Below are 22,490 nucleotides of genomic sequence, written 5' to 3' on the forward strand. Positions count from 1 at the left end.
CAGGTGTGTGAATGATGAATTAGAAAGGTGTGATCGTGGAGACCTGGAAACCAATTAGGAGGCAATAGTCCAAGTGAGAGATAATGAGGCCTGCACAAGGGGAAACGGTTGGGAATGGAGGGAAGCAAGATGAATCCAAGATACTTGGGAGGTAAGATGAAGAGGAGGGGGAAGGAGAGAACTTGCTGGGATTTGTACCCAAGGCTGTTTGGCTTTTTAGCTTCATTCCATTAGGCCACAGGTATTGGTAATTGAGTGTAGCAGACTGGAGTGGCTAATGATGCCATTAACCACAACAGAGAACAAAGAAAGTAGCACAGGTTCTGGGGAAGGGGGGTGGTTAGCTTGTAGTGGAGGAAGGGTAATGAATTTAACTTAGCCCTTGTGGAGTATAAGACGTGTGTAGGCCATTCATGTGAAGAGGAACAGAAGGCAGTCAAATATATGGATCTAGAGTTCGGAGTAGAGGGAAGGGCTGGAGATATAGATTTGGGAGTCTTTAGGGTAACTATGAAGTTAGGGAAATGGTTGAGATATGGAAGGCTCGCCAAAGATCTCGACATAGTTAATAACTATCTTTGGCCTTCAGTTTTACCATGTAAATGTACTCAGATTGGGCCCTATAAAAGTTTATTCGTTTATTCAGCCTCTTATTCAAGGCACAGCCTGCCGTTTCATACCCTTCGCAATAGGTGGCGCTGACGCCCGGCAGGGAGAAGGCGGCAGCATAGGTTGGGCTCGGGGGCGATGGGCCGGTGCGCGGAGGTGGCGACGCTCTAGCCCAGAGCCGGGTATTCGGTGTCTTCGCCGGGTCTTCCCTGGGACTGGGGTCAGGCGGAGAAGCTCTGGCCGCGGAAAACGCATGCGCAACCGGGTCCCCAAACATGGAGTCTTGTAGCCCAGGTCTTACCTGAATCAGGTAGGAGACAGGCGGGGAAGGAGTGACCCTCCACCTTTAGCCTCCTAGCCCAGCGGATGACTGGGCATTGGCACACTCGGGGTATGTGGCTAGTGTGCGTGGACTACACCAATCCTGGGGCCAAGCTTTGAGTGATAGTGGCCCGGGAGGCCATGAGGACAGGCTGGGGCGTGCCGGACTACGCTGAGGTTGGTGGGTGGCCGCACGAGGTGTGCGCGCCACTCGAGGGCCACGCGGGCGAGGTCTTCGGTCATCGTCTCCTAGAACCTCGCGGTCGGACGAGAACACAAAAGTCCCCTAACCCTCGTCCGAGGTTTGACTTCCCACAGAACGTTTAGTCACTCAGTCGGCTTGACCATCCCTCCAGGAAATCGGGTCTCGAGTTCCCGGGAGGCTGCGCCTTCCCGCTTCGGGACATCACTGGTGGTTGGGAAGGTCGCAGCCACACGGGCCTGGGCGAATGATGGGGGCACGGGGACGTGGCCGCACGGCGCCGGGGGAGGGGGGGCGGGGGTGTAGTTTTCGCTGGGAGTTGGAGCAGCGAGTGCGGGGCTGTGCAGAGCGAGTGCTTAGTAACCGGTTGGTGACCAAGCGCTGCGGTAGTAGCGGGGGTGGGGGCACTGGAGGGCACGGTGGGGGAGGACAGCTGAAGGTGTGCGGTGTTGATAGCAATCGAGGAAAAGCAAAACACCTGCTTCTGGGTTGACTCATCGAAGCTGGGGGAATAATTTAATGTGGAATGTAGTTTAAAAAAAAAAAAAGTGAATTGTGTGCTGTAGCCCTTTCTTCCCCAGGCAGCTAGGAAATTGCTTGTCCGTCCGAAAGAAAGCTGTTTTCCTTAGAGGGCTGTGATGAGCATCAGATGAGATAATATACATGAAAGGGTAAAGAGCTATAAAAACGCAAGATATGATTTTATTTCAAATCCTTCAACCTATTTATGTGTGAGTGTATAAGATGTATTCCAGGTGTGGAACAGCAGAATAGTACCAGACTTGGGATTATGGGGTGTGCCCAGTAATGCAAAGGGTGTGTAAAGATACTTTAGGGGTGCTCAGTAATACTGGAATCTCTAGAAACAGTCTCTTAGGTTTATCTTATCTGGTTAATGGGTTATTCAGCTCCCTTGCTTCTCTCCTCTCCCACTTATCTTTTGAACTTTTTTCAGCCAAAGATTTGTACCCAAAAATGAGCCTGAAGAGGAAGGAAGACACCAGTCACTTTTTGGATATATGGGTTAAATTTGATTGAGAGGGAGGTTGATGTGATTGTATGCATAATTTCTTCAATTTGTCTTGCCCTCGGCATGAAATAGCATGTTGTACAAAGAGCTCTGGGCTGAGGGACACCCAGGAAAGATCTTGTTGTGGATCTGACCTTTCAGGGAGGGGTCACCCTGGCCAAGTTCCAATGCCTCTCTGAGCCTTAGTTTCTATCAGATGGGAAAAGACCTTAAAGGTCATTCATGCATTTATCCAGACCTTGCATACCTGCCGCAGGGCTACCCAACCCCTAGAGACAGCGAACTTGTCATGTCCCCAAATGGCTGAGCTACCCAGTCTCTAGACAGCCCTGTTGGAAAATTCTTTATGTTGAATCGACATCTGTTTCTCTACAATTTGCACTCATTGGAGCCATACAGAATAAAATGTCTAATGCTGCTTCCACAAATATTTGAAGACTGCTAACACATTTCCCTTCTTCCACTCACTCCACAAGGCTTCTTTTCTTCCAACTAAACATGCCCGGTTATTTTAAACAGGGAGGCAGTGTGGGGTAGTGGAAAGAACGCCAGCTTTGGAGCCAGACGCATCTGCGCTCAGTTCCCAGTCCCTTCACATACTAACAGTGCTCTGAGCTGCCGTATCTTTCTCTGAAAAATATGGATGAAAGTACTCATCTAGCGAGTTATTATGAGAATTAGGGATAAATTGGGTGAAGATCCATGCTATAGTAGGAGCTTAAAATATGACAGCTGTTACACCTTCAGTGACATAATTTGCAATGCATTTTAGTCGGTCTTCTCTGAACAAATTCCTGTTTATGTGTCTCTTAATATCTGTTCTGCAGAACAAAATAAAACACTTTCTCACTAGCAGAATAGAGCAGGGTTAGCTTATTCTGGGTGCTTCTCTAATTACAGTCTACAGTCTACAATGGTTTTTTTGGAACCATATCACATTGACTCACTGACAACTAAAATCCTGACTCGCTTTATGTGCTGCTGTTCAATCAAGTTTCCCCCATCTTGAACTTCTTTAGCTTATTTGAATCGATAATTATGGCTCTTGCAAGTGGCAGTCCCAGTTCTGTCCTGTTGTCTCCATAAATATCCTTGTTGTCATATTATGGGTCTGAAATTGGGGTTCAGAAAAAATGATTATTGAACCCACAGTACCAGCCCTGCTGATCTCACCACTGTTGCACATCAGCAAGCTAATAAATGCTGAGCTTTCTACCCTCATTTTTGCACAAATCTGAGGTCTTTTTATGTGGGACTGTCTGAGAATTGGAATGTGACAGGAATGTATGATAAGCTATGGGTTGAGGGAATGCTGCTGCCTGTGATGTTGGTCAAGTGTGGTGTTTGTATCCAAGAACTGAAAGGGTGCACTGAGAACCAGCCAGAGGCAGGCTTTGGATTTATGTACGGTTACATGTTTTCTCAGGCACTCCAAATGTTTTATACCTTGGGCCAGATTCTCCCCTGGTGGAGGAAGCTTCTCTCTGTAAGTCAGGCACAGTTAGAAAACTCATTAACTGTTTGGCTTCTGGGGCATTCTCTAGCATTTTCTCCCGGCTTTAGCCAAGCTGATCTCTGTTAGTATCCTCTGCGTTTTCTAGACTCCTTGCCTCTGTGCTGGGAGGTTCTTCCAAACAGGAATGCTTCCTTCGCCTAAACGAGTTATGGGTTTGAAGTCCTTCTCAGCCTTGATCCCTCCTTTTCCAAGGAGGTTTTTCCTAGCACTCTGTCCGGGAGGGTTTGTCTTGAGCATCAGACTTAGAATTCCCGTTGTCTTCAAGTGCTTCCCTTGGTCCCCTCTGCCGCCCCTCCCCCCACAGCAGTCTCCCCTCCTGTCTACCTACTTGTTCCATGTGGGTGGACATGTTCCGTGGCTTTCAGAATAAGATCCTTTGTGAGCACTCAGTCCATTAAATACACAATTGCCTTCATCTTGGATGCTGGTGCTTCTGGCATGGTGAGAATGAAAGTGCGGAATTGTTTGTAGGACTCATAGGTTCCATTGACAATATAAGTATGAAAAACTGTAATGCCAAGTTTGTTATATATTGTTGTCTTAGTTAAAATAGGAAAGTCTTTATTCTGTTGAAAGGACCGATTTAAATTTTGCTGAGTAATTAATTCAGCCCTTAAAAGGTGGTGGTTCGTTAAAATAGGTAATCTTCCACTTGTTAAGGGGAGTAATTTAAATTTCATTAAGTAACCAATTAAGGCCGCAGAGGGTTTAAATCCATCGGTGGCTCCTCATTTTCGTCAGGACAAATTGTAAACTTCTTAGGATGAAATACTCTTTCTAGCCTAATTTTTTGTCTACCAGCGCCACGGCCCAAAGGACTTGGAGTTTTCCCCAAAGGTTGTGCCGTCCTGCGCCTCCGGTGCTTTGCGAATGCCGTCCCCTCTGGTTGGAATGCTCTTTGTCTCTGGTAAATGTCTATTCATCATTCAAGACAACCCTTCCCCCCTCCCCTTAATTACTTCCTCCCCTGTGCGCCCTCAAATTCTTGTACTTATTCATGCAGTATTTATTAGGGGTCTGCTTTGTGGCCAGTGCCGTGGCAGGCTCTGGGGATACAAAAGGTGAATAATACTTGGGCTCGGGCTTTGAGGGGCTTGCATGTTAGGGGGAGGGGGCCAACCTGTCACAAAATGCTGCCAGGAAATTAAAGGGAAAATTTAAGCAGCGTCAGTTCTTGTGTGTCATCCTCACCGGATGGACAGCAGCTCGCTTTGGGGGCAGGGGCCATTTCTCCTTCGTCTTTGCACCCCTGGCTCTTAGCGCTCTGGAGGTGCTAAATTAGCATTGGTTTCATGAACCTCTGAATCGACACCAGTAGAGGTGTACCCTGGACTGCGCCACACGTTTTGGTGACACGCTCATAGATGGCGGTTTCTCCTATGTCTGACTGGTGGCCCTCAGCTCCCTGGCACACTGTGAGGTGCCGGGTGGGCTCGGCTGGCCCGGCCTTTCGCCCAGATGTTCGGAATCTTGCTCGCCCGCGCTCTGGGCAGCGGAGTGGCGGGGCGGCCTGGGCGGGCGCGAGTGGAAGAGAGGCCTGCAGCGCCCCCGCTGGAGGGAGCCGGCACCGCTCCGGCTGCCTGGCTCGCTCACAGCCCACGCGTTCGTTAGGAATTCAGTTTACAGCCAGAAAACGAACAGACACTGATTCTCTACACTTTTCTCTTCAAAGGCGTGATCGATGCCTTTTAAAGGATTGTGGATGAAGAAAAAAATCCTTCTCTCTTTTCCGTACCACTAGGGCCCTCGCATTGTGATTCAATCTTAAATAAATGCATAAACAAAGGGAGCTTTAGTCTCATGATTTTGCCGATCATTCTTTCCGGCACAGGACGGGCTAGTGCCGGGAGTGGGTGCCGCGGGAGGGCTGCGGCGGGCCTCCGGCACGCCGACCACGTCGCGCTGCCGCAGAGGAAACGTGCCCGGCGCCGCGGCGGTGGCTGACCGAGAGAGCCCAGACTTGCCGCAAGTTTTGCCCCGTTTTTTGCTCTCGAGCGGCCGTCCCTTGAATCAGCTGATTAGGTCTGCGGTAGCCCAGCCGAGCTTGTCGTTCCCTAGCCACTCGGTTGTGCCCTTGGTGGGTACCTGTAGTTAGGGACCTAGGAGGTGTTGGGCGCTCAGGGACCGCTGCTTTGGCCCGGGCACTCGAGCGGTTCAGAGCCCCCGCCTCAGCGCGGATCGCGAGCGGGATGTGAGCCGGCGCCACAGCGGAAGCCCTGGTCCCACTGCATCTGAGGTCGAGCGGCCACCTCTGGGGCTGGGGGGGGGGGGCCTATGGGTGGTCTCGGGGGAGGTGATGGAGTCTCAGGAAGTCTGTCGTCTCTTCCTGCAGTGTTAACTCGCCAGAAGAGGATTTTTGCTGTAGGACCTGTGGTTCAGGGTAGGGGGCCGTGAGGGAGCAGCGGGGTGCTGGTGGGGGTCAATACCCCTGAAGGTGCCCTCCGGAGCAGCTGCTGTAGGAGGGGTGCCCCATCCTTGCGCCCTCAGCGGGGCTGCGGGGAAGGGGGTGGCTTCGGCGGGAGGGGCACTGCGGCGCGGTGGGCGGGCCAGGGGCGGGGCGCGGGTGGGCTCTAAAAGTCGGTGCCCACTCGCTCTGCGCTGCCGCGGCCACCAGCACATCCCGGCGCATCACGGCGGGCGGCGCCTCCTCTGCGGCAACCGCGCCTTGCGCATTGCCGCAGCGCACGCCCCGGTGGCCGCTCGCTGCTTGCCGCGGCCGCACCGCCCTCGCGGGCTGTGGGCTGCGCCCGGCTGCCGGCCGACCCTGCACCGCTGCGGGCGCTGCGGCGCGCCCTTTGCTCAGGGCCGGTGTGCAGGCGGCATGGGATAAGACGCCGCCATGGTGCGCCGAGATCGCCTCCGCAGGTGGGTGCGTGGCGGGCGCGGTGGGGGGGGGGCGTGTGTGACTGGCTTGCAGCCGCCGTCCCCAAATGGGGAGCGGGCTAGCGGGTGGGACTTTGCCCGTCCGAGCTGGGGCTGCCACAGCGCGACTCCCGCAGTGGAGGGAAAATCTCCGGAGGGTGGGGGGCATGCATTCCTGTCCTCTGAGCCTGTTCTACCTGCTTGGAAGGGGATGTCTCGCCTGCACACAGAATGTTCAGAACGCCGGATCTCCCTGATTTAGGATTTCTAGACCCTGGTATCTATCTGATGCAATTTAGAATTTCTAGACCCTGGCGTCACCCTGTGCGGTTTAGAATTTCTAGACCCTGGTAGCGCCCTGGAGTGACTTAGGATTTTTAGACCCTTGTATTACTCTGATATGGTTTACAATTTTTAGATCTCGGCATCACCCTGGCATGATTGAGGATTTTTAGACCCCGGCATCGCCTTGGTGCGATTGACGGTTTTTAGATCCTGGTGTCACCCTTGCGCGATTGAGGATTTTTAGATCCCAGGACCCCCTAGGTGTGAATTAGTGTTTCTAGACCCGGGCTTCACTTTGACGCGACTTAAGATTTTTAGACCCTGGTAACGCCTTGGCGCGATTAGGGATTTTATACACCAGCATCGCCTTGGCGCGGTTTAGGGTTTCTAGACCTGGGTTTTGCCTTGGCGTGAATTAGGATTTTAACATCCGAATATCACCCTGACACGATTTAGGGTTTCTAGAGCCCTGCATCGCCCTGGCGCGATTTAGAATTTCGAGACCCCGGTATTGCCCTGCGGTGATTTAGGATTTGAAGACCCTGGTGTCGCCGTGGCGTGAGTTACCGCATAGGTGTGACTAGAACTGGCAGTGTCTTATCACCGAGGCGTAAGTATTTTTGAGATTTCAGTAACAGGAAGCCAAGTGAGAATGATGTGACCAAACTCATAATATTACACATGAATTATTTGCATTGGTTTACAAAATAGTTCATAGTCTCACCGCGATGCTGTGAAGTGGGCAGGTTTGATGGTATTAAATGTGTGTATTTTTCCTATTTACAAGATGAAGAAATAAAGGCTCGGATAGGTTCATTAATTTCTGGAAGGTTTGTTACCGGGGTTTGCTGAATTTGTACTCTTGATTCTTGGCTCATCAAAGAATGGATATTTGGGTCAAAAAATGTTTAATCTATTTTGCCTACTGACTGCCTGATTGCTTACGTACTAAAAATCCTAAAATGTTGGGGGCATTTTTACTGAAGTAATTAAGACAGAAAGCGGCTTCCTGAGGGGTTGCCTCTTCGCTTTCTTAGCGTAAAAGAGAAGGAAGAGGTGCGGGGTGAGGGTGTCCCGAGCAGAGACTGTCTGTCCTTCCCCTCACCACCCCGCACGGTGGGCGGCGGGGGCGGGGCGGGGGAGCCTCTCCTGCTCAGCTCCTCTCGTATCCCCTCCCCGGCTCTCTGCTGAGTCACTGCAGATACTCGGCTGCTGGAACCCGTCAGTGAATGACATGAGAAGTATGGGGATCAGGAGTGATGAAATGCGCAGGTGAAAATGTATGAGCTGAAGTCCAGGACAGGTAGCGCTTAGAAATGATCATCTAAACCTGAAAACTTTTTGTCATCTCACCTTTTCAGGAGATAGTGGGATGTAGCCTACTACTACTGTGGGGGGTGGATATTGTGATATAATGGTCATGTTCCGGGCACTTTTTCTAGTCATTTCTTAATCTTTAATCTTTCTACCTTGGAAGGTAGAACCAAATCACTGGGTCTGTTTTATGGATATGCACTTCAGAGTAGGGGGGGGGGGAAGACCGCCTGGTGACACCTTAAAAATAGGCAAAGGAGCTGAGATTCTCTGTGGATGTGAAACTACAGGCTCTTATTTTTTGAAAAAAGCTCTAAAATAAATATCTTGTGAGTTGGATTAGTTTGTTAGGGATTGTGGCCAGATTACAGGTAATATGGTAGAAGGGTACAGACACAAAGACATTTCCACCAGGGCTTTCACAATTAATTCCCCTTATTTATAGTTCTGTGTTCTTGACAATTCTTATTTTAGTTTTAGAAGGTATTTCCATTCTGGCTATTTTTAAGAGAACTTCCATTCTACTGATGGTTCTTTCCCTGGTGGCCATCAGGAGTCATAAGCTAGAAACAGAGGGAACTGTTTCTAACTCCTGTTTAGCACTTCTTATCATCGTGGATGAATTGATCTGGACCTTCGAAGTCCTGGGCATGGGAAAGTAGGGTGTGCAAATCAGTGCTTTCCTCCCCAAAACAAAATCAATTCTCAGATGCTCTGCCCCCTTTTTTGGGGGGGATGGGAAGGAAGGGGCATCCTAAGAAATTAAATAAATGGGGGAGCTTCCTCAAGAGTCTGCTAAGAAAAGCAGAAATATAATCTGCTGCCCTGACCTCTCAACAGATTAGATATTCAGGGTCATGGCAAAGCTGCTTACGTTGGAATATACAGGGCACCTGTCTTCTTACTTTCACAGACTCTTTACCCTGAGCAGTTTCTCAGCACAAGTCCGGATAGTAGTAGCAAACTGGGCTTCACTGGAGTCAGAGGGTTGATAAATATTAGAAAATCAAGAGCAGCTCTCTGCTTTAGGACATGTGATGTTCCTACGTATTTTTTTTTTTAAACATCAGTTTAAAAAAAAAAAAAAAGTATATATGTAAAACATTTTACCAGGTACGGGGCTGGTGGGTAGATGGTAGAGCTTTTAGAGTAAATATGAAGGGAACCCTCCCTCCCCCCAGGAAGCCTTGATAAAAGACAATGAAGTTACTTAAGTAATTTATCTTCCTTTTACTTTATATAAAAACTCTACAGCAGGTCTTGGGAAGAGCACAAGGGGAGGGGCTGTGGGGTTAAAGTGGGACGAAGTTGAGGGGGAAGATTACATATGAAAATAGTATATTTTTTCCTTAAAATTAGAATGATGAGCAAATATGGTGATTGCCATAGCAGGCAGAGTACACTTACATTCTTGGTAAATTTTCTGCCATGGTTGACATGGAGGACAAGGTAGTCCCCACATGGTACAGAAATTCCCCACCCTGTTTTACCAGTTTGGGGCTTGTGTTAGAATCGTGTACAATGTCACCCAACTGCTTACCCCGGGTTTCTGATCTTCCTACAGGATGAGGGAGTGGTGGGTCCAGGTGGGGCTGTTGGCTGTGCCTCTGCTTGCGGCCTATCTGCACATCCCGCCCCCCCAGCTTTCCCCTGCTCTTCACTCATGGAAGTCATCAGGCAAATTTTTTACCTATAAGGGACTGCGTATCTTCTACCAAGGTAAGAACAGGGCTCTTGAAACACTCTGCATGTAGAGGTCCCGTGGGTCCCTCTGAGGTACTTATTTTGCGTCCATTGGTCTCTGTTGCCCCTCAGTGATGGAGGGGAAAACCCTCTTTTTCTGTGTAGTGTCCATTTGAAGGAATGGACTAATTCCCCTCATTAACTTTATATCAGGGAAACTCAAAGAAAATTGCCGGGAGGGTGAGGGTGGTGGAATGGAGATTCCAATGTCCATAGACTGACTTGTTAGTATAATTTATTTATTTATTTTTTCTGATTTTGACTTTTTTTTTTTAAACATCTTTATTGGAGTGTAATTGCTTTACAGTGGTGTGTTAGTTTCTGCTTTATAACAAAGTGAATCAACTATACATATACATATATCCCCATATCTCCTCCCTCTTGCGTCTCCCTCCCACCCTCCCTATCCCACCCGTCTAGGTGGTCACAAAGCACCGAGCTGATCTCCCTGTGCTATGCGGCTGCTTCCCACTAGCTATCTATTTTACATTTGGTAGTGTATATGTGACCAGTATAATTTACTTTGTAGCCTGATTTGCAGTGATAGATAGTACTGGCTTTCTTTTGTGAGCGCCCCTAGTGTCATATAATATAAACAGCATTCATAGATACAGCTGCCATTGGTTCTGTTCCCCCATCCCTGATTTCATTTTATTGTTTCTATAAAGATTATTTGTTATATGTATAACTAAATGTGATTTAAGTCTTATACCTTTGTCTAAGTTAATTTGCTAATAATTATTCTTATGACTGCTACTTACCAATTAATTACCTTATGCTAGGCATTGAATTGTTTTCAACCTTCATTATTTCGTTTAATCTTTACAACAGTACTTGGGGGTAGGTGCTGTTCACCTCATTTTATAGGTAAAGGAAATGAGAAACGAGATTGGAAAAGATTTCTTTTGGGCGGGGGTCAAGAGCAATAACGAAAAATGTTTGTCATAAACCGTTTTTCATTATTGCTCCTGACCTCCTCTCATTTGCTATATTCAACTAAAAGTAAGTATATAATTTTCTTTATGTTGGTCACTTAGGTTGTTTCTAGTTTTCCAATGTTTTAAATAATGTTAAAGGGAAACCTCCATGTATGTGTTAATTTTTTCCTTATTTTTTCAAATAGTACTACGTGTAAATGAAATGATTTATTTGCATGGATTCTCAAGAATAAGACTCCTAGGCTAAAGTATATAAAATTTTTCATTGCTTCTAACTAAATTATTTTTGTAAACCTTATTATCAAATTCTCATGCCAGTGGCAGTATATGAATCTATCAGTTTTAATCTAATACTATTTTTTATTAGCAAGGCTACTTACTGTTTAAATGTTTGGCTAACTTAAAAGATGTTTATACATTAAAAAATGTTCATGTTTATGTTGATTAGCCTTTTTTTATAGTTGTTAGAATTTTGCAATAGTTGAGCATTATGCTTTTAATATTCAGTTGAGTCTCCTCTGCGGGAAATAAAATTGTTGGACAAATGGCATAAACTGAGGCGCTCACTGGGTTGAGGAAGGGAATTTTTGTGAAGCCATTAATAATAAGGTACAAAGAACTTGTAGTTATTAAGTTGTGACTGTATACTTTTAACTGTGAAGCTTTACTTTTTACTGTGGAAAGGCAATTTACATATTAATGATACAGAATAAAGGGAGAAATGAGGAAATACTTCTTAAAAATCTAGATGAAAGTAAGCAGTCTGCCGCCAAGTATTTTCATATAAAGTGAGCTATTTACGTTTTTAAAAAATTGAAGTATAGTTGATTTACAATATTATATTAGTTCAGGTGTAGAACATTAGTGATTCAATATTTTAATAGATTATACTCCATTTAAAGTTATTATAAAATATTGGCTATATTTACAATTTTTAAATATACAGAATAAAAGAAAACAGGTATCAAATGGCTATTACGTAAAGCAATAAGCTTGCATTTTAAAAGAAATCTGTTATTTTAATTTCATTAATTTGGTCAGGGTTTCCTGTCCTTTATACCAGATTATTTAGATTTTTCGTATCTTCAAGGTTATTTTCTTAGGGCATCGGCCTAACTGATCTCTCTCCTCTTCCCAGACTCTGTGGGTGTGGTTGGAAGTCCAGAGATAGTTGTGCTTTTACACGGCTTTCCAACATCCAGCTATGACTGGTACAAGGTAAGGAAATCAGACTTCTGGGTCCTACTATGCCTTTAAAAATCCAAAATCGAGGATTTTGTTGTCAGCACTGGAAGACTCTTGCATATTTGAGTTGCTTAATAAAATAGGATTAAATGTAGAACTGTTGCTCATTTACTGTAAGGGAGTAAAAAAGTCTTTGGCAATCTGGGAGGGATCATTGCCAAGTTAAAAAGTGCTGGAGTTCCTCCCTCAATGGAGATTAATTATAAGGAATAAAGCACTTTCCAGGAGGATCATTTGTGGGCCTGTGGTGGTTTCATGAGATTTTCCCTTTATCGAAGTCTGTTTATTAAGCTGAGATAGGGATGAAACTCCTTTGCTGCTGTAGGTTGAAGAGGAGGAGCAGGATTAGAAAGACCAAACCATCCCTTTCCTTCTTGTAGATTTGGGAAGGTCTGACCCTCAGGTTTCATCGAGTGATTGCCCTTGATTTCCTAGGCTTTGGCTTCAGTGACAAACCGGTAAGCAGCATCTAGATGGGGCAGTGTTGTGGGATGGGGGTAGGCAAGGATGGAGGGGTCAGGCTGGCAGACACACCTGCACCCTTGACTTCATCCTGTGTATCTGGGCTCTCCTTTCCCTAGAGACCACATCACTATTCCATATTCGAGCAGGCCAGCATCGTGGAGGCTCTTTTGCGGCATCTGGGGCTCCAGAACCGTAGGATCAACCTGTTGTCTCACGACTATGGGGATATCGTTGCTCAGGAGCTGCTCTATAGGTCAGTGAAGCCATGACTTGTGTACGATTCACAAGTTTCACTCGTTTAAGATGAGAGAAGTACATTGTTCTGGGTTCTTTCTGGCCCTTTTCCCTCTTGGGAGTTTGTCTTCAGCTGCTCAGTAAGCTATGTGTTTCCCTCCCCGTCTCTAGGTTCAAGCAGAATCGATCTGGTCGGCTTACCATCAAGAGTCTCTGTCTGTCGAATGGAGGTAACTGCCTTGGAGGCTGGTAGAAAGTGAGGTGTAGGTTAGAGGGCCACATTTAGATACGGCAGTGACGTCTAAATGGTAATCTGATGGTACTGCAAACAGACCCAAGCAAAGTAGTGGATCTTTACCTCTTTCGTGCCATGAACCGCTTTGTGGTCTGATGAGATTTACTGACGCTTTCTCAGAATAATGTTTTTAAATATAGAAAATAAAGTAAGATTACAAAGGAAACTGATTATCTTGACATAGTTTATAAAAAGCTGTGTTATAGTAAGATGTGCTTTTTAAAATGTATTTAATGCATTTTCCAGCAAGATCTTGTGGTGTGTCTGGTAACAACTGTGATTAGAAGTAGTGGGGAGTGCAGATGATATTTCGCAATCTCTGCAACAACTGCAGTGGGTTCTGCAGACATCTGAGATGAAGCCACAGGTGCTTCTACTACTACTGTGGTTCGTGTCACAAACTCTCAATTCACAGCAGTGCCAAGTTTCAGCTGGAAATTAGTGAGCCCTTGATTAGACCTTTTGGAGATGTTTCTTGTTCTTTGCCTGCCATTGAGCCTGGCTTGTAAATGCACGACTATCCAGCTGTCCCCCGAATACCTTAGAATACCTTACGGGCAGATGGGAGAGGAGCCTGTCTGTCCCTTTATCAGTAGCTCATGGCTTTCTCCCACTGACCCTGGAAAAAATGGAAACGGAAAAGCTCTAGGTTTTTTGAAGGATCTACACTTCTGAAAAATCTCTGGTTTCCTTTCCAGCCCGAATAGTTAACAACATTATGTATTCTGAGGAATGGGTGGAAACGCTAAGGGGAGCCAGAGTCTAGTCGTCAGCAGTGTGGATGACCATGACATATTTTTCCCTTCTCTCTACAGTGGGGGAAGTGATCCCAGTGGGATAGAATTTGACCTGGTAACCACAATTCCCTGGAGAAATAATAAATCACAGTACTAAGTTTTTATTTGTAGTTCGGTTTTTGGCAGTAAAAGCCCTCAAGGTGACTAATAGGGTGAATTATCTCCGATAATGGGCCTATGTTTGGCCTAAGATTGTTGGTAAATAACTACCCTAAGTCTCTTCTCCTACAGGTATATTTCCTGAGACTCACCGTCCTCTCCTTCTCCAAAAGGTTGGTTACTCCACTGACTAGATCTTTAGTTTTTAAGGTTTATACTGATATAAATAATGCTGGTATCTTTATAACGGCCATACCTGCTCTCATGGGCTGTAGTTAAAATCTGTTTCATCATGAACTCATGTTAATGAAGTTAATTTTTTCCTTAATAAAGGAAAAATAAAGCAGTAGAAGTGACCCCTAGATAAGTAAAGGCTTATTTCTGAGAATGAGAGCAACAAATATTTGGAGAAGTACAGCTATCTAAAGAGTTGTGTCATTAGCATGATGTTTGAACAAATTGGGATCCTAGTCTAAAGTTGAATATATCAGTTAAAAGTCTTTGGGATTTAGCGAAGTGTAGAATGTAATCTTAAAGGGAATTAGAAATAGGTTTGTTTTCTATGGGAGAAGAATGTGGGTAAGGAAAACAAGAAACTAAAAGCCAGTAGATTTGGCTAAAGTCCTTTTTTAGTTCCTAGTATAAAACCTTTTATCCTGGATAGTTGTTTTCTTTCTTTGGACTCTTGATTTTTACTTTTACACCTATAGCTTCTCAAAGATGGAGGCATGCTGTCACCCATCCTCACGCGACTGATGAACTTCTTCGTATTCTCTCGAGGGTAAGTCATTGTCAAAGACTGATTCACTTCAGCATGGGAACAATGTAGTGAAAAGTTGCTGCCATTAAAGTTCTGGGCCAAATCTTAGGGTTTGACCCTTTAAAGTAAAGGTGTTGACCACTTGCCAGGCAAGTAGTAGAAGGAATTCATAAACTAGTCAAGGGTCAGACATACATGACCTGAGGTTCCAATCATACTTGATGTACTGAGTTCTTCTCACACTTACCTTTCTGCTTTTTTGGACTCATTCAGTCTCACCCCGGTCTTTGGGCCATACACCCGACCCTCTGAGAGTGAACTGTGGGACATGTGGGCAGGGATACGCAACAATGACGGGAACTTGGTTATCGACAGGTAAGAAATAACCCTTTGCTTTGGTTTCCAGAGACACTTTTTTTGGGAAGTGGGGAAAGATGTGGGATTGTGTGTTCTGTTCCTTGCTTTCATAACCACAAGAAGAGTGGTTATGACCTATGAGGCAAACCAAAAAGTCATGCTCTGTACTTTCTAAGAAGAAATAAATTGAGAATAGAGTGAGCTCTGAGCCTAAGCCATTTGGCACCATAAGTTTGGATAAACAGCTGCAAATTCTAATGCTAATTTAGTCTGTAACTGACTGGCAAATCGTCTTTGGACCTTTTGTCAATAGTAAATGTTTCAAAATGTCTAATCATAATTCTGAAAGGTGCCTAATGCCTCTCTCAAAGTACAGATTGTTTCCTTTTTCATATCTTTTCTATAGCAACAGGGACTGAGAAGGGAGGTTTCTCTATCTTGTACAAAGAATCCCCATGCCTTGGTTCAAATGAGAATGTAGCTGCTTTCACAGAGGGACCTAGAGATAGTGTATCCAGAACTACTTGGGGTAAGGCCCTCTTTGCCAGCTGGGTCATTGTAGCTTCCAGTGTGTTAGCTGGTGGCTCTGCTGGGAACTGTGAGGTCGAGGGAGCCATTCCTCCCTAACCCCCATGGGACCCTTGAAGATTCATTTTAATATAAAAAACTGAAAAACAAAGCCCTCTTGTAAAATTCCCTTGTGCTTTCAAGAAACTAAATACCATTTCTAAGAGGTGATATTTGAAGTTCACAAAAATAACTGTCCTGCAGTTGGCAGGCAGAATAATTAGAATACATGAGTTTGAGTTCTAAAATGTAGCTATGACATCTTACACTGTAGGATGAGGACTCTGCCTTCATTTTATCTGCGGTCAGATGAAATGCAGAGGTTGAAGCTTTGTGCTCATGAACTTCTACACTGAGAATTTTAGAAGTAGATGCCAATTTAGAGATCATGAAGTTCAGTTTCTTAAAGATGAGGAAAGATGTGTGTGTTACCAACAACTTTTGAGTCACAGAGCTTGTTAGTGGTGGAGCCAAAATCAGAACTCTAGACCCAGACTTTAGTCACATGTAATCCAAAGTAACTTCCAGCCTTCCTAGATTTCATTCCCTGCTTAATAAACACAAAGAACCATTAATTCTAACATCGATAGTAGGCATGATCACTGCCATAGCTACATGGTGGTTAACTCTAGAGGTTAACAGAAACGGGTAAATTAAGTGGGCCATTCCCAGGAATGCCAAGTTGCTTCTGGATTAAGAAAACATATTGATCGTGTTCAGTAGGTTGTGTTCCTTGTGGTTCCTGTCAGGCCTTTGCATCCCCATAACAAAAAAAAGTTTCTTGTTTTACTCTTGCTGACTTATCTGTCCTATAGTCTCTTGCAGTACATCAATCAAAGGAAGAAGTTTAGAAGACGCTGGGTGGGAGCTCTTGCCTCTGTATCTATTCCCAGTGAGTATTTCTATATTACCTCTTTTTTCTTTTTTTAAATAAAATTTATCTTGGGCTGCGTTGGGTCTTAGTTGCAGCGCACGGGCTTCTCATTGCGGTGGCTTCTCTTGTTGCAGAGCACAGGCTGTAGGCGCGCGGGCTTCAGTAGTTGTGGTGTATGGGCTCAGTAGTTGTGGCTCACGGGCTCTAGAGCACAGGCTCAGTAGTTGTGGCACACGGGCTTAGTTGCTCTGCAGCATGTGGGATCTTCCTGGACCAGGGCTCCAACCTGTGTCCCCTGCATTGGCAGGCGGATTCTTAACCACTGCACCACCAGGGAAGTCCCTCTGTATTACCTCTTGATAGGAAAACTGAGGGACTATGGGTTAAATAATTGCCAGACTTAGCAAACAAAGATACAAGATACCCAGCTAAATTTGAATTTCAGATAAACAACAAACACCTATTTAGGATAAGTATATGCTATGCAGTATTTGAGATATACTAAAAAAAAAAAATCATTATCTGAAGTTCAGATGTAACTGGCCATCCTTTATTTAATCTGGCAGCCAGTGACATGTGTTGTAGAGAAATATATAAAACATTGAGATCCTGTTGCAAAGGGAGTTGGTGTCTCTGTCAGGAGTGAGAGTTAGACCAGTTTCTGTGCTGTGCATTGTCAGTAGCTGCCACATTCAATGCTGAATTGCTGGGACAGCAGGCTGTTTAGATTACTAATCAAGAGGCTATAGGTGGTCTCTGCTTGTCTCTTCATTCTTACGGATTTAAAAAAGAAATTCAGTGCACTATCTCACACAGAGTAATTAGTGCTCAGGATATCATTGGTTGATTTCAAATGTCAAGGGTCAATTATAACTGAAGAGAGAGGCTGAAAGAATGACAGTCTTCTGGATTTATAAAAATGGAATGTTGGAAGTGGGGCTTATTCCTTTTGGTCCAGGGCACAGAAGAGATGAAGGGACTGAATGGTTGTTTACAGGAGAAAAGGTCTCAAATGGACTGATTTTTTAGGCTTATTCCCATATGTTCCTTGTAACCTACTTATTGAAAGAAGTTAGGTTTTCTATTATAAAAAAAATTATTTGAAGAAAAAAAAATTTTTTTGGGGGGGGTAGTTAATTTTACAGTGGGAATAGGAAAATGGATGTGAGAGCTGTTAATAATTCATTCCTCTTCCCTTTCCTAGTTCATTTTATCTATGGGCCACTGGATCCAGTGAATCCCTATCCAGAGTTTTTGGAGCTGTACAGGTGAGTCTCCCTCAGGGGTCTTTGTTTTCTTAGTACCTCATCCTGACAGTGGTGAACAGGATTGCCTGTTGAGGGCTGTTGCTCTAGCCTCTGTCTCCGACCTCACTGGCTGTTCATCTAGGAAACACATAATAGAGGATGAAATGGGGAATCTTACTCTCACGTAATGTAAAGATCAAGAAATTCAGTTATACATTCTCTTGGTTTATACAGTCTGTTTTCACTATCATAGTTACTACATGTTCCGAGATGTACAGGTAAGAAACAGCTATCACGTGAACCAAGGAATGGAAGTGGATATATTTTAAGAAACGTTTGCTTTAGTCTGATTGTAAAGCCAACCCATTGGCCTCAGCTGAGGAGACTGCATGGGGAGAATGAACTGTGGGAAAGTGCCTTCGCAGGTTGTTCTTCTCTCTACGTATTTATTTGGAAGGTGTCGGAATATGAGAGCTTGATTATGTCACATAAAAATGTTCCATACCTTCACATGGCCTAGTAGAAACAACCCAGTAGTAAATAGCTTACATTTAATTTTAAACAAAAATACCCTCTCTCATCTCCTCAGGTTAAGCAAGGTCTTTTGTTATCTTTACTTGGACAGTGAATTGCTGAATGGCCCACTTCTCCAAGGAGCTGGAAGTCATCCCGCTCTGACATGTGTTGTATATGTGTTATATTTTCATGTTGTTGTCTGTTGGAATATGAGCATTTAAAAACTAGTCTGTATACATCATAAATGGAATTGGCAAGTTTATCTGCCTAAGAAAGATAGATATAATTCCAAAGTAGAAGGTGAATAAGCTCTCTGTTGGTTCCTTCCAGTGTGGTATGTCCACAGGGGCGTTTACTAGGGCTGCCCACTGGCTTACATCCCTCCCCCTCCCTCCAGCCTCAAGTTCACCTACATGCTGTTCTCTTCCACTAGGAAAACGCTGCCGCGGTCCACAGTGTCGATTCTGGATGACCACATTAGCCACTATCCACAGCTAGAGGATCCCATGGGCTTCTTGAATGCATATATGGGCTTCATCAACTCCTTCTGAGCTGGAAAGAGTAGCTTCCCTGTATTACCTCCCCTATTCCCCTATCTGTTGTGTATTCCACTTAGCAAGAAACGCCCAAAAGAGGTCCTGGCCACCAAACACTATTCTCTCACAAAAGTCCACCTGACTCACTCACACTGGTGAACAGCATATAGTAAAAAGCCAGCAGAAGCTCTAAGGGTGACCTAATAGTCCACCTCCCATTCCTTTGACATCTGATCAAGTGTATGGACTTGCCTTTGTGTTATTAGGAAATTCTGATGGGCACTACTACTCACTGATGCAGAAAGATAGGCAGACATTCTTTCTTTTGCATAAAAGTCTTTGAAACACTTCTATGGACTTTTCTGAAATATTTAGAAATGCTAATTTCTGGCCCTGATTGGAATTATCTAAAGGTGCCACCTTCACCTCGCCTTGAATGGCTTTAATTCTCTAAGTAAGTGACACAGATTCAAGTGAGAATGAGTCTCCCTCGTCATAACTTTGGATTTAGTTTCATTAGCTGCTTCTAACTGTAGTCATTTTGTTAGACTTTGGTTTCAATAATGCAGTATTCTAAGTATACTTTAAGACTATGATTTACCTACATGTATTATGTATGTATTTTATAAGGACACTAAACCAGCAGACACTTACTCTAGCAGAGTAGTTTAACCTTATAAAACATGTTTCATTTCTGAGTAAATTGAACTAAAGCCAAGCTATTTATAGAATTTCCTAAAATCACAGAACATTAAGGACAGTAGTCTCTGTGCCAGAGATTTACTGTTATTTGCAGTTAGAACTGGTCTTTCCAGCTAATAACAGTCGGACTCGTCATACCTCAGTGCTTAGAAGCATGTCCCTCCTGAGCCAGAGTGGAGAGGAGGGGATCGTTGTACAGTCCAAGTTACCAGGCTGAATATATATATATATACTGATTGCTTAACTTCTCGTTGGCTGTCCCAGAGAGGGTTCCTCATGTAGCTCAGCAATTCCTGTACTTTACAGACGGGAAAGTTCCAGAAACTTTAAGAACAAAGTCTGAAAGTTCTATGAGCAAATGGTGCTGAATACTTTTTTTTTTTAAGCCACAGTTTCATTGTCTTAGTTAAAACAGGATTATTAAGTGGTGATTTTAAATTCTTTTTTTTTTTTATTAGCAACTTCAAGTATAACAACTGGAATAAGTGTTTATTTTCTATTAATAAAAATGAATTTTGACAAAAGTGGACTCTGGCTCCCGCTCCCCCACCACCCCTCTGGGATAAAAGCTTTCCAACATTGCCAGGAGCTTTCAGATACACAGTGAATTAAAGAATTTAATGAGGTTAAGCAGCTGGGGCATAGGATAGTATTTGATTTTCAAGATCACCCAAAGCTGTACTACCATACCAAAGCTGACCAAGTGTAATAAAAAGAAAAAGGAACAAAAACAAAAAGACATGCACAAGGACAGACATCTGCTTGATCTGCTGGCTCAGGGCCAAACATTTAATTTGCTTTTCTGAAGTCATTCATTTTTGAAAGTATGATTCTGGGAAATTCATGCCAATAGCCTGAAAGCCCACTGACAGTGAAGGGTACATCAACTTCATCTCACCCAGTAAAAACTTATCCAACAGAAGCCAAGATAACATCTACAGGTGTTCCCTCTTTGCTTCTGACAGTCACCTGCATGGTCACCCCATCTGCTAAGGCCAGCCTGGACCTCACCAATAAATCATAGCCACCTCTGTATACACCTGAGAGGAAAAAAGTGAGGAAAACCATGTTAAGAACTCAAAACAAGCTCTGAATAATGAAATTTATCATGCTCTGCCTGCATTTCCTTTCTATTATTTTAGTTTAGCTTTTCTAGAGATTTGTGCTTATGGTGGGAATTGAATCCTACATACAAATTCTAAATAATCTTTTATATTCCCGTAATACCAGGTACATAGAAGGTATTTAATAATATTGATATGGAGTACTTAAGCGGGGGGCACTGGTATCTGCAGAAGAGATTTAAGTGTCTTGGGCCAAATATACATCTTAAAAGAACCATCTAAGAATAGCATGCAAATTAAACAGCTAAAACAAATTATTCATTTTGATGGGGCTTCAAGTTGTAACTCATATAATGGGATAATGGGACAGTAGCAGGGCATGAGATGCCTATGCACATCCCTTCCTATCAAATTCTGCAACAAAATAAAGGAGAAATCTGGTGAAAGTTTCTTACCTGCCAGATAGAGGGAATGGGAATTCTTGTTCTCAGGTACTTTGTCTGACCTCTCACATGGCTGCATGCCCAGAAATGTGATGATGTTGTTGACAGCTTCTGTGTTGAGAAGATTGATGCAACCGTATGAGAAAAGGTCAGCGTAGGGATCTGCCTCTGCACTAGTTTGTGCTGGGAGGTGGGGGTGCACGGGGTTGGCGGCGGTGTGTGGAGGGAGGCTACTGGACTGGAAATGGGTTGACTCTGTTAGATGATGAAGACAGCGTTCTGGCCTTTTAAAGTGAAATAGCTTACAGAGTTTTTAAAGAAAAGGGAGTCCTTTTGGAATAACAAATATGCCTATTAGGTGTTAGACTGCTATCAGGCAATATACTGATAGCAAAATTGTTCTCACCTTCAAGAGTTTTGGTAGAACTGAGGGCAAAGGTCTCCTCTTTCTCAAAGGTGTCGCCTACCTCTTCCCAGGCAGCAGCAAAGTTAGGCTTCATTACCTTCTGAATGTGGTCAGACACAGTCACTTCAAGATCTTCTAGCTAGTGGGTTAACAAACAGGGGTCAGAAAATGAGTCCTCTCAGTTCAGTAAAAGGTGGAAGAGACTAGTTCATTTGGTTTTATCATCCTGTGTTATAGCCTTTGCAGCAGCCTAGGAAAAACTCTACTACCAAGCTAGTTTGAAGTTCTGTAGTCTGGATAAGTCTAACAAGGTAGGCCCTAGCAAAGGAAAGCAAGAAAACAGGTCATCTGGCTAGAGCCATATTCAGATCAACGTCTGTAGCCCTGGCGTAGGTACAAAGCAGTCACATTGCCACACGTAACTGCAGAGTTCAAGCCGTACAGGGCCTTCTGAACTCTGCATTCACGAACAGGTAGATATTTCTAAAACTTCTCCCTGCATTCTGTGAAGGCTTATCAGTCCATGATGTGGCTACATTATAAGCAAACTAAAAGCTGCTGAACAACAACAAAAAACCCCTACCCCCAATACTTTAAATAAAACTGATCTCAATGAAAATCATGTAATTATTTTCATCTCTTAATTATCCCTATTATAAAAACATTAAAAAGGGTGAGTTTTGCTTTAATCAGTAATGAAGTGGTAAATCCCAATTCTCTTTGGCATGATGCACTCCCACGACAGAGGAGGATTAGCCCAGGTCCTCCTCAGCTGTAATGTGTTTGAGAAGAATACAGTCCCATAAGTTCATGTCAGATGAAAATGTTCTCTCCAGACAGAAGTCACTCAGCGAGTGGTGCAAGGGGTCAAAGTGAGTCTCTCTGCAGGGGAGACTCACCACGTACTCATCATCATACCCCTCCTCAGCTGGAACCCCCGTGTCAGGGTCGCAGTCCCGGACAGTGAATTTCATGGTGCAGCTGAAGGTACCTGCAGCTGGAGGAGAGAGAGCAGGCGAGCCTGTGTCAATGGGCAGCACAAGCACACGGTTTCCATCAGTAA

The 22,490-nt window shown here is 44.4% G+C and overlaps 2 protein-coding genes across 4 annotated transcripts in view; one reads left to right on the forward strand and one right to left on the reverse strand.

Annotated features, from left to right (window-relative positions):
* Positions 1 to 796: 796 nt before the first annotated feature.
* The window catches only part of MEST (mesoderm specific transcript), a 62,227-nt gene continuing 40,533 nt past the window's right edge, over positions 797 to 22,490 (forward strand). The window contains exons 1-12 of one of the 3 annotated variants that reach the window (XM_061198726.1): positions 797 to 919; positions 9,704 to 9,858; positions 11,959 to 12,038; positions 12,446 to 12,523; positions 12,647 to 12,783; positions 12,936 to 12,994; positions 14,088 to 14,128; positions 14,666 to 14,736; positions 14,989 to 15,090; positions 16,455 to 16,531; positions 17,718 to 17,781; positions 18,710 to 20,602. In XM_061198726.1, the coding sequence (XP_061054709.1) occupies positions 9,705 to 9,858; positions 11,959 to 12,038; positions 12,446 to 12,523; positions 12,647 to 12,783; positions 12,936 to 12,994; positions 14,088 to 14,128; positions 14,666 to 14,736; positions 14,989 to 15,090; positions 16,455 to 16,531; positions 17,718 to 17,781; positions 18,710 to 18,827 (981 nt within the window). In that variant the 5' untranslated portion in view covers positions 797 to 919; position 9,704 and the 3' untranslated portion in view covers positions 18,828 to 20,602. Of the gene's footprint in view, positions 920 to 6,291; positions 6,544 to 9,703; positions 9,859 to 11,958; positions 12,039 to 12,445; positions 12,524 to 12,646; positions 12,784 to 12,935; positions 12,995 to 14,087; positions 14,129 to 14,665; positions 14,737 to 14,988; positions 15,091 to 16,454; positions 16,532 to 17,717; positions 17,782 to 18,709; positions 20,603 to 22,490 lie in introns of those variants that run through there. The other 2 variants (XM_061198725.1, XM_061198727.1) reach the window with 2 other exon arrangements.
* The window catches only part of COPG2 (COPI coat complex subunit gamma 2), a 138,605-nt gene continuing 136,099 nt past the window's right edge, over positions 19,985 to 22,490 (reverse strand). The window contains exons 21-24 of the mRNA XM_061198724.1: positions 22,327 to 22,424; positions 21,428 to 21,566; positions 21,034 to 21,132; positions 19,985 to 20,554 (exon numbers count right to left, since the gene is read on the reverse strand). Of these exons, the coding sequence (XP_061054707.1) occupies positions 20,424 to 20,554; positions 21,034 to 21,132; positions 21,428 to 21,566; positions 22,327 to 22,424 (467 nt within the window). The 3' untranslated portion in view covers positions 19,985 to 20,423. The remainder of the gene's footprint in view (positions 20,555 to 21,033; positions 21,133 to 21,427; positions 21,567 to 22,326; positions 22,425 to 22,490) is intronic.

This window comes from Eubalaena glacialis, chromosome 8, assembly GCF_028564815.1.
Source record: "Eubalaena glacialis isolate mEubGla1 chromosome 8, mEubGla1.1.hap2.+ XY, whole genome shotgun sequence".
Classification (NCBI taxonomy): Eukaryota; Metazoa; Chordata; class Mammalia; order Artiodactyla; family Balaenidae; genus Eubalaena; species Eubalaena glacialis.